Here is an 11,316-nt window from a genome sequence, read left to right as displayed (position 1 = left end):
AAATGATTTGCCCTTGATTTAACTTTTTTCACCTGGTAAATTTATTTTCAAAATTTTTTTTCATTAGTGATCTGTTTTCGGTTCAGGAAAAAATGTGAGTTGAATAAATGAGGCTCTTCCATGTTTTCAAGAAATGCACTTCTTTGTATTTGGTACTGTGGCTTTCTTTTGCACATTTTTCACTTGTTTAAATTTAATATTGTGTTAGATTATGAGGAGAAAGAAGGCAAGCAGCTAGATGATTGCTGGCAGTGGTTTGATGAGAAAAGGAGTGTTAACATTTGGTATTTTTTTTCAGTGATTAGCAGGATTTTGATGACAGAAATTGGTATTCCTCTGTTTTTTGTATTTTTCTCTTTGGATATTTCAATATATACAGAAAATATTGCTGAGAGGTTCTTTAAAGTTGATGCGGTTCAGTTTCCAAATCAAAAAGTTAATCCAATGGTTAAGAATTTTGTCTATTTTAAAAATCTTTGGATAAAAGGTTGATTATATTTAACGAGAGAAATTGATTGTTTTCATAGTTGTTCAATTTTTATTTCTAGAGAGTCCGAAAGCCAAAAATTGGGAAGTAGTCTAGAACGAAACAGAATGCGTTCTAGGCAACGGCCCCACCCCCACCGCAGCCCCACCCCCACCGCAGCCCCACCCCCGCCGCAGCCCCACCCCCGCCCCGCCCCGCCCCGCCCCCACCCCTGCAGACTAGACGCAAAGCACGTCTTGCATACGGGTCTTTCAGCCTCGTTCTCAGACCGCATAAAATCAGACGTCCGCCTTTGGGGGGGCTATTCCTTGCGCCGTTGGGACGCTGGGCGGCTTTGTAGGTAGTCGGTGTCTGCCGAAGAAAGACAAGGTAAGGCTTTTGTGAGAGACTCGTGGTGTCTTGGTCCTTGGAAAAGACACGCAACTACCCTATTCATCACCGGGGATTACTTTTAAATTCGTGTTTTTTTCTGGTAATTTGTGTCGACTTCAAAAAGGTACAGATTTAAAACTGCCGGTAGCCTAAGTCACCAAAATATATTCAGTGGCAGTGTTAGACCGTGGGAACATCCCGTGGTTGCTGTTTGGTCTTTTAAAAATAATTTAGAGGGGAGGAAAAAAGGTGAGGGGTTTGGGGAGGTACGAGAGCCTTAAACAACCGCTGGGGTTAGCACAGCTTTCTCTTCGCGATAGGTTTTAGTACGAACTGCGCGGGGTTCCGGGAGAGGGGGGGAGCGAGAAAACATGGAACTCTGAGGTAAAAAACGGATCCAGTTTATAAAAAACCTGTACGAGTTTGCTTCTTGACCGTTTTGAGACACAAAAAGGATGAGGGCCCAACGAGGTCTGAATTGTGTTAGGGATTGGCTAGGCGCCATTTTGTCATCCATGGGCGCGTGGTTTTAGTTCAAAACGGGCGCGTGGTAACGCATTTTAAAATCAAAGGGAGAATAAGAAGATGTGTGCGGAATAAGATATTTCATTACATAATGGCCAGTTTTTTGTAAAGAATTCGTTGTGTTCAGCATGTGCTTAAATAATGTATGAGGACGACGATCCACTTTTGTACAGTTTTTATCACCCGACAGGTGCTTAAATGTGAGTCAAAAAAGGTTTTTCTGAGGTAAAAAAACCGCAGAATTATCAAAGCTTTTCTGAGGCAATGGGATAGAAAACATTTTTAAATTTACCGAAATAGAAAATACTACTGAAAGTTAGTCACCCTTCCCCCTCCCCCCTCAGCCTTGGCCTCCACTGTCACCTTCCCAGGCTCCGCCCTCTCTTCTTCCCGCCTCCAGCCTCCCTCCTTGCTCTCCCCCGCCTTTCTGCGGGCACCTTACTTTGCTCCTCCCTCCCCCTCCCTCCTCACCTCCCTCCGCCCCCTCCCTCCTCTGCGCCCGGCCCCGCCCCTCCCTCCTCGCCTCCCTCCGCCCCCTCCCTCCTCTGCGCCCGGCCCCGCCCCTCCCTCCTCGCCTCCCTCCGCCCCCTCCCTCCTCTGCGCCCGGCCCCGCCCCTCCCTCCTCGCCTCCCTCCGCCCCCTCCCTCCTCTGCGCCCGGCCCCGCCCCTCCCTCCTCGCCTCCCTCCGCCCCCTCCCTCCTCTGCGCCCGGCCCCGCCCCTCCCTCCTCGCCTCCCTCCGCCCCCTCCCTCCTCTGCGCCCGGCCCCGCCCCTCCCTCCTCGCCTCCCTCCGCCCCCTCCCTCCTCTGCGCCCGGCCCCGCCCCTCCCTCCTCGCCTCCCTCCGCCCCCTCCCTCCTCTGCGCCCGGCCCCGCCCCTCCCTCCTCGCCTCCCTCCGCCCCCTCCCTCCTCTGCGCCCGGCCCCGCCCCTCCCTCCTCGCCTCCCTCCGCCCCCTCCCTCCTGGGCCCTGAGCCTCACTTGGCTTCAGGCTCTGAGTCCATGGAATTAGTCTGAGGTAAAATTTATTCACAGAAACATTAGTTAAAAACTTGATCACTGGAAAATTTAGTCAGAGTCGTTGAGAAAGACCACATAGCGTTTCATTGTACCCTTCACAATTTTTAAAAACTGGAAAGTCACAATTTGAAATTTTGTGAAGATAACTAGATAAAAGTTTTCGGTTAAGGACATTCCTGTGAAATAACCGAATTTCAAAATATTTTCCTTACAGCTTTAAAAACAGTGATGGAAGCACATTGTCCAGGGACGTTATTCATAGGAGGACTCAATGTAGGAACGAATGAAAAAGATCTTGAGTCAGTTTTTGGAAAATATGGCCACATCGTGAAAGGTAACCATGAATGACATACTTCCCATGCAAATACTACAATTGGTTCAGATTTTGTAGAAAATAAAATTGATCCAATATGCCTTGCTCCTCAAATCTGAAAAGTTAAGACAAACCTCCCTTAAAAATCTTTACCTAATATCTCTAAATTTCTTTAATATCTTAATACAAATTTCCTTTAAAAACTTTTTTCTTTAGTTCTATTGATGAAAGATCAGGAAACCAACAAATCCAGGGGCTTTGCTTTTGTTACGTTTGAGAGTCCTGCTGCTGCAAAAGATGCTGCAAGAGACATGAATGGAAAGGTAATTTTTCATTTACACCTCTAACTTTATTCCAGCCTTGTTCCTTTTTGTAATTTATTCCACTTAGATCCTAGGCAAATATATTTGTTGTATGGATAAATTACATCACAATGGTTGCATCGTCTCAAAAAAGCCCCAACCTTTAATTTCCTAAATTATTTCCAAAATTTAAATAACTTAACATTTCAAAATAGTATTTTAAGGAATCAAAGTACTTCTCTACATCAAGGTCTCTGTCATTTACTTGAAACACGAATTGCACCTATCCTGATTTTAGTGTATCCTTTATTTTATCAGGATGACAGTTCGATGAATAACACTCTTTACTATATTCTTTCATAACTACAGTGTCGTCAGAAGTTCGGTGTCATCCTAACGCAAAGGCAGAGTCTTCTTCCCTGTTAATACCTCATTAATTTTTTAAACTCAAATTTCGATTTCTATACAAAAGGATGCAGTGGTTTGAACAACATCATTTATGACACAGATTTTTAAATATATTATCAACTACAGAACTATCACATTTAATCCTTAAAATCCTTATTTCAATCCATTTTTTAAAATGTTTCAACTCAAACTAATTTCTTCTTTTTCAGTTCTTATTAAATTATAATTTTGTGTGCCAGACTATGTCAAAGGAATCCAACCCAGCCACTTTGGAAGCTTTATTACACTTCATGTTTTTATACATTCTAAAATAATTAAAAATGAATAAATACATTGGATGAGTGTGATACTTAAAACGCAAAGGAGGCTTACCCAATTGTAACAGAAAAATTACTGATTAGTCATAATAAGAGATGAGGTCTAGATGAAAAGCAAGTTTGCATTTTATCTGATAACCTTTAGAAAATATTTATGAATCATAGGAAGAAGAAATTAAAAGTATTCAAGCAATCCAATTCAAATAAGTTTTAAAAAAGAATTATCACAGAAGCCAATAATCAGAAAATTTCAAAGAAAAAAGGACTGACTTCTAAAACATTTAAACCATGAGTTCCAAAAAATCCTTTGAAATCAAATTATACAAATATTTTACATTAACCAAGAAGGGAGATGAAAGGTGTCTGTAGGTAGCTGGTTGGCTAACTTGGAGTAACAGCTTCACATTTCCATAGGCAAAAATAAACTTGTTTTTAAAATTTGAGCAATGCTGCAATGTTCACTTCTTAGTACATGAGTGTTTTGAATAAAAAGTGAGATAACTAAAAATAAATATCTTAGTATAAATAGTACGTAAGTGGTGATAAAAACTGCAAAAATATAACATCTCTAAAAGAACACTGCAAACAGCTGAAATGGACTGCAGCAAATCAGCAAAGGAGATAGGCAATTATTATAAATAAATTTCCTCTCCCTCCCAAAAAGGAATAATTTAATGTATGGCATATATTCATGGTTTGTAATATTAGTGTATAACTGAGGCCAAGAAAAACAAAAGGCAATTTGTGTTTGTTTGCTTTTTGTAAGTAAGTTATATATATAATATAGATAGATAGATAGATAATAGTACATCAAGCTACTATTTATTGACCATAATGCTTAAAAGTTATAAAAATGTATAAAATATTTTCTTTAAAAATTACAGAATGATTGATTTCAAATATTTGATCACCATAATTCATAATGATTTTTCTGTTTGCAAAGTTCATTTTTGCTTTACAACAGCCCTGTGAAGTGGATGATGAAACAAACTGAGGACCAGAGAGGTTAATTTGACTTAACTAAGGTTGTATGCAACTAGTAAGTGGGGCTAAAATGTGGGTTTACTCACCCTGGTATCCAACATTTTTCCTACTACATAACCCATTTCAAATTAGGAACCAGGACAAGGTGGCTGTGGGCCTTTTTTTTTTTTCTTGATACAAGAGGGAGTTCTTAAAGTCATTATAAGAACACCAAACACAGGTATTTTTGAGGGGCTATTCTTGGGTTTTGTAAAATTGTCCAGTATTTGCAAGATTTATCAGAAGATGTCAATTCAATGCTGTCTTTCAGGAAAACTGAACAATAAAATAGCATTTAAAAACAAGTTGAAAACAAATCTGAAGTGAGCTTTTGGAACTGAAGGTATTTATAATATTTGATAAAATAATTGTTCCTTCTAGGCCTTAGATGGAAAATCAATTAAGGTGGAACAAGCCAACAAACCATCATTTGAAAGTGGTAGACGAGGGCCACCACCCGCTCCAAGAAGCAGAGGTCCTCCAAGAGGTCTTAGACATGGAAGAGGAGGTAGTGGTGAAGCAAGAGGGCCACCTCGTGGAGGGCACATGGGTAATGTAGTAAACAAATGCACAAACTGACAAAAAAGTCAACATCAAAATATTTGTTTTTGTTAAATGAGCCTTTGTTTAGTTTAAATTAAGAAGGAGGAAAAAACCACTTTCTGTGCAAATGTGGGTGAAGTTTATTTTCTTGAAAACTTAAAATACAGGTAACATTTTTTTGATCCCAAAAAGTAGATTATAGTTGATGTTTTGTCATGCTTTTGTTTTCCCTCAAAGGGGAAAAGAAGAGAAATGCCACTAAAAATTATATCCAATTTTGAAAATATATTTGAAAAAATTCATTTTGTTGTATCGTAAATCATGTGGATTCCTAGGTACAGCAAAAAGATTATTGTCATATAGTTGAGCTCCTTGATAGAGAAGTAGTTTCTTCAAGACTTAAGAAAATCTATAATATGTTTATGTGCTTTACTGATGGAAATAAAAATCTTTCCAAAACCCAGAAAAAATTTTGTGATTTCACGCTTCATGCGGTTATGCTCTAATTATCATCTTATTGGTGTTTGGCAGTTTCTGAAAGATTTTGTGTATGTTGGTGGCACCTTTAAGAATTCAGATTTGTTTCTTTATGATAATGTGATGTTCAGCATGGGATTGGAATATTTGTATAATGATTTTGTTTTTAGCTGGAGTCTTAACATTTTTAAAAGTGGACTATTAGTTGATGGTATGTATCAGTCTGATCCAGGTAAATAAATTTACTGCTTTTTTGAAAATATGTGAGGTGAGAATAAGCTATAGCAAGAAATAGATACCATTCAAATTGAAATTGAAATTGAAATTCAGTATTATTGATCATACATTTTGATTCAGTTGATGGTAATCATACTGAAGTTTTTTTTCAATTTTCTTTTTTGGCATAGATGACAGTGGATATTCTCTTAATTTCAACATGGGTTCTTCCATGGGGCCCCTCCTAGTTAAAAGGGGTGCACCTCCACAAAGTGGGCAACCTTCACCTAAAAGATCTGCACCTTCTGGACCAGTGTATAGCAGTAGACAAATGGGAGGAAGAGGTAAATTCTCTGTACTTTGGAAAGCTTCATATATGTAGATCATTTAGGGTGAGTAACTTTAATAATAAAATTTCATTGGGAAGAGAGAATATATCTAAGAGAGTTCCATATGGAGGACTACCGGATACTAAGTTTCTGTCATAAAAAAAAAAAACCCATTGTATTTCTTTCTTTGAGACAATTAAAGTGATAGGCATAAAATATATTTACACACACTTTAAATGTTAACAGTACAAAATCACTCCTAAAAATCATAGAAAGTGTGTTCATAATTACAGTAAAGGATAGTTGATGTGTTCTAGAATCATGAAAGCTGAGGTTGAAAGGTGGCTCGACATTTTATAGGTGAGAAAAAGAACAATCTCTAGTAAGAATGCCACAAGATTGTTGGCAGGAGGAAGTGTTTGTTGGGATGTAATGGGAGAAAGTGATCTGAAAGGTAGATAGAGCAAAGTTGTGTAGTTTGGATCCCTTCTTAATGTTCTTGCATGCATAAAATTAAGTCTGGAAAAAGCAAAGGTTTGAGTGGACACAGTTCCCTGATTATAGTGGAGTAATTGTGAGGTCAGATATTTCATTCACCTAGCAAATATTTCCAGAAGTCTGCCTTCCTAACTTTATGCCACATCCTAACTTTATTCTGAGTTTTATGGCTTAGTACTTGTAAACACATTGATACTTAGAGGGGTGAAATGATTTCCAGACAGTCTCACAGTCATTAAATATCTGTGTCTGATTACTTTAGTTTTCGCTATTCCAGTCCTCCAGTTCTCTTATGTGCATATAAGTTCATGTGAGTTTGTATTATCCCTCCTGTAAGACTGTTGATGGGAGGAACTGTTGTGGTGATAATTTTATCAACATTTATTAGTCTTAATTCCTTATCCTTACTTCAATTGGCCACTTGACTTTTTTTCATCTTTTTTGTAGCTGCCACTTAACCTACATTAGTTCAAATGGTGTTTGAAAATTTTCAACCTTTTTTTAAGGGCAACTGTCTGGTGGAAGAGATAGCTATGGAGGTCCTCCAAGACGAGAATCATTGTCCTCACGCAGAGATGTGCATATGTCACCAAGAGATGACAGTTACAGTACTAAAGAGAGGTAAATCAAATATAATATTTTAGTTGAGCATCTCATTTTCATTTTATGTTATCTAATTTGCCCTTTAATTTTAGTTATTCCAGCAGAGATTATGCAAGTTCTTGGGATGTCAGAGGTTATGCAAGTTTTCGGGATCCCAGAGATTATGCTCCTCTTCCAAGGGAGTATGTATACCGTGACTATGGCCATTCAAGTTCACGTGATGAGTATACATCCAGAGGATATAGGTGCAGTATCACCAAATTGGTCTATTTCACGGGGATGTACATGATTTAAGCTTTAGTAGTTTTTACTTTAGTACATTTTCTGTATTCAGTGACCGTGACAGCTATGGTGGAGGTCGTGATAGAGATTACTCAGATCATCAAAGCGGAGGGCGCTACAGAGATTCTTATGAGAGTTATGGTAAGAACACAATTTTTAAGATCATAAACTACAAGCCCACAGCCTTTATTAATAAGTTTTTTAAAAGTATCCAGTTAGTCTTTTGCTAGCTTGAGGAATTTGCAAATTTTATTTTCTCAAGAGTTGCTTTAGTTAAACTTTTTAAAGTCTTCGTGAAAGAATTGGCATTCACTGCCTTTCCTCCCAGTGGTGAAAATGCTGGAGAAAGTACAAGGGAGGATTAGTAGTGAAAAATTGTAGCTTATCTCTGAAAAATGTCTGCTTTAGTCTTAAAATAAAGATGATATTTATTACGTATTTTGTGTCTTTAATCCTCATTAAATTTGTTTACTGTCCTCTGTATAAATCTGCTGTAAAGGCCAAAAGTAATGAAGTGTTTTTGTAAAATTAGATTTCAGTGTTGGGTATTTGCTATTTAATAATTACCTATTGATTCTGCAGGTTATTCCCGTAGAGCTCCACCTCCTCGAGGGCCTTCCTGTTATGGAGGAAGTAGTCGCTATGAAGATTATAGCAGCACAAGAGATGGATATGGATATGGATGTGGTGGAAGTCAGAAAAGCTATTCAAGTAGCCGAAGTGGTATCTATTCAAGTAGTCGTGATTGTGTTGGCAGACAAGAGAGAGGGCTTCCCTCTGCTATGAGTAGGGGATATCCTGCCCCCCATGATTCATACAGCAGTTCAAGTCGTGGCGCACGAAGAGGTGATGGCCGTGGTGGAAGCCGATCTGAAAGAGGAGGCAGAAGCAGATACTAAAAGAAATATGAGCTTGTGCGACCAAAATGCCTTTTCAAAGAGATTTAAGAATTGAGTTTTATTTTCTCCATCCTAACAGAAGATTACTACCATTTTTGTTAAAGAAAGCTAAAATTGTCTTTAAAAGTTCAAAAAGAGTTTATATTTCTCTTATGCAGTTGTTAAATTACAACATTTGAAGTTGGTGTTATAAAATTTGAAGTTAAGTGTTGTGATTTTGAAAGTAAAGTTTTTCTGAGCTTCTTTCATTTTTCATGCTGAATTATATATTCTGAGATTGAAGTAACCAAGACATTTAAAATGGAAACTAAACTGGTAGGGTAATTCTGTGGTTTGAGGGTGGTTTGTCCTAGTTTTAGTCCATACCAGATTTTTAAGAGGGTGGGGGAAATAGAGACACAGACACACACACACGTGTACATGTGCTCATGTATTAAGAATTAACTTTATATAAAATTCTAGGTATTGAGTAAAACTAAAATACAGCATAAATTTTCAAGAAATTGTCCTGGAAAAATGAAAACTTTGTCATTTTACATTGACACTACAAAACACCAGATAAATGCCTTTAAAATATAACTGCTAAGTAGAATGTTTTATAAAGATTTGTCATTTTCTCAATGTGAGATCATATTTTTTTTTGTGGTTTGTGAAAAAAAGTAGTGGGAATACTCATATGAAGGTTAAAAATGAGCTCAGAACAGGTGAAGATGTGACTTTGGTGATAAAACTTTTAATGTCCCTCATCAGGCCTCTTGAAATTAGTGGCAGTGGTAATTTATCTAGCAGTTTGTACCTGAGGATGGCAGCTAGGAATAGCGCTGGGCCTGCGGCAGTCAGGAACACATGTCCTTTGACCTTGGGCAAGTTAAGTGGCTCCTTTTGAAAGAGGATCTCGAAGTGTGCCTCAGTTTCTGCTGTAAACTGAGCCGGAGAAGGAAGTGACAAGCCATTATGTTATCTTTGCTAAGGAAACCCCAAATAGGGTCATGAAGATGCGATGAGACTGAAATGACATCAACTGGAACTCTCATTTAAAAAAAAAAAAAGCCCCAAATAATTCCTGCCTTTGATGTGTAATGTAATGGGAGGAACAGCATGTAACATGTAAAATACATACAGTACTGAAAAGGCATATATAAAAGGAAGATAATGTCAGGGAGAGTGGTCAAGATGCAGATTGTTAGACACTGGGCAAATTAAGCTATGCTTTTGTTTCCTTAATACCTATTAATAATTTAATATTAATATTAATAGCAGCAATGTTGCAGATGCGGTGTGAGATTCTGTAAAATATTTAGCACAATATCTCCAACATACGTTTGTTCCCACTCTCTCCATCTTAGGTGCTGAATTTTTGGGACACTGATCCATATGATTTAAAGCAAAGACCCTGTTATGATTCTGTATTAAAAGTCAGCAAGTATTTACTAACATGATAGAGTACTGTGCTAGGTGTGAGCAAAGAAAAAGGGAAAAATAAAATACCTTCAGGGAGTTTATAATCTAATGGGATTGCTATTCACAGATTGTTGTGTTCGTTCTTCGTTGCCAAAGAAGACCACGCCATGAGAGAAATGATGACATGACTTGCACTTGACTTTGTTTTGAGTGAGGGAGGGCTGTGCAGATCACCAGCCTCACTTCTCCTCCAGAGCCATCTGGATCCAGTGACCAGATATTCATCAGGATGACTGGAGGTTGCTCAGGTTGCAAAGGGAGATGTTGGCCCCTGTAGGCCAAGGTGTATTCAGGTACTCACTAAGGGTGGAGTATCACCCATTCAATGAGTGGGCTGTTTAAGAAGTAGTCACGGAATGGCCCCTTTAATGAAGCAAACAAAAATAACTAAATGTGGCTGGGAAGGAAACAGCAGCAGTTACTGTGGATATTCCCTCTTAAGCCAGGAGGGTTCAGAAAACAGCCCTTAAGTGGACCTTGGGCAGGGGCCTAGTGTGGTACAATCTATGGTCCAATTCAGAGTGTAGTAGGTTTAAGGTTTTGGGAAGGGAAGGGAAGGAAAAGGAAAGGAAAGGAAGAAATCTAGCCAGTAAACCTCAAGTTAACTGGGCATCCTCTGTCCATCCAAACTTACTTTCCTTTGGAGAGGAGAAGGAAGGGGAGGGGGAGACAGGAGAAGAGGAGCTGAGTTACCAAAACAACAACAACCTGACTTGGAAGATAATCAAGCTGAAAGATGTAGCATCCACTATGCTAAGTAGTTACTAACAAAGGTGAAGGACTTTACAATCTAATGTACAATACCGTATTCAAATAAGGAGCAGAGTCTGTGATGCACACTGACCAGAGCACAGGCCTGCAGATGAGGATGCACTTCGTAGGACATACTACCTTGGAAGCACTGAAAACTTGTAGGTCCTGATAACATTTAATGTAAAATTTTGGAATGATTTCTTTATTCTCTCTGGAGCAAACTCGGAGAGTGCCTCTTCCTATGTCAACAGAGGCAAGCCAGGGCTGACTTGACATTCCTTGCAAGGCCTTTGACCTCTCTGAATAGTGGGACATTTTCCATATCTTCATATTTTGTGCACATATTCTGAGTTACAGAATGTTAATGGCGTTTTAGTGATAAGAAAAAAAGATGTCCTGGGTTGTAATTTCAGTCGAAACTTTGTTTACCCTTTTCTGTGTCAGTTATTTCAAGTACCTGTTTACGACAGGAAGCCTGCCCCTAGAGTAGTG

At 38.7% G+C, this 11,316-nt stretch overlaps 1 protein-coding gene across 1 annotated transcript; it reads left to right on the top strand.

Annotated features, from left to right (window-relative positions):
• The first annotated feature begins 731 nt into the window (after positions 1 to 731).
• LOC140517016 (RNA-binding motif protein, X chromosome-like) lies at positions 732 to 8,853 on the top strand. Its single transcript, XM_072627858.1, has 9 exons — positions 732 to 856; positions 2,615 to 2,734; positions 2,930 to 3,036; positions 5,145 to 5,313; positions 6,191 to 6,343; positions 7,333 to 7,447; positions 7,522 to 7,674; positions 7,764 to 7,852; positions 8,294 to 8,853. The coding sequence occupies exons 2-9, from the start codon at positions 2,629 to 2,631 to the stop codon at positions 8,608 to 8,610; spliced, it is 1,209 nt and encodes a 402-aa protein (XP_072483959.1). The 5' UTR covers positions 732 to 856; positions 2,615 to 2,628; the 3' UTR covers positions 8,611 to 8,853.
• The last annotated feature ends 2,463 nt before the right edge of the window (positions 8,854 to 11,316 follow it).

This window comes from Notamacropus eugenii, assembly GCF_028372415.1.
Source record: "Notamacropus eugenii isolate mMacEug1 chromosome Y unlocalized genomic scaffold, mMacEug1.pri_v2 SUPER_Y_unloc_7, whole genome shotgun sequence".
Taxonomy (NCBI): Eukaryota; Metazoa; Chordata; class Mammalia; order Diprotodontia; family Macropodidae; genus Notamacropus; species Notamacropus eugenii.
Note: the sequence above shows the minus strand (reverse complement) of the source record. Positions and strands in the feature narration are given on the sequence as shown.

Excerpts from the sequence above, each read along its gene's own strand:
- LOC140517016 (XM_072627858.1), top strand. The coding sequence starts at position 2,629 with ATGGAAGCACATTGTCCAGGGACGTTATTCATAGGAGGACTCAATGTA. Across the intron at positions 5,314-6,190 it reads ACCTCGTGGAGGGCACATGG|ATGACAGTGGATATTCTCTT; the intron begins GTAATGTAGTAA and ends TTTTTGGCATAG. Across the intron at positions 6,344-7,332 it reads TAGACAAATGGGAGGAAGAG|GGCAACTGTCTGGTGGAAGA; the intron begins GTAAATTCTCTG and ends CCTTTTTTTAAG.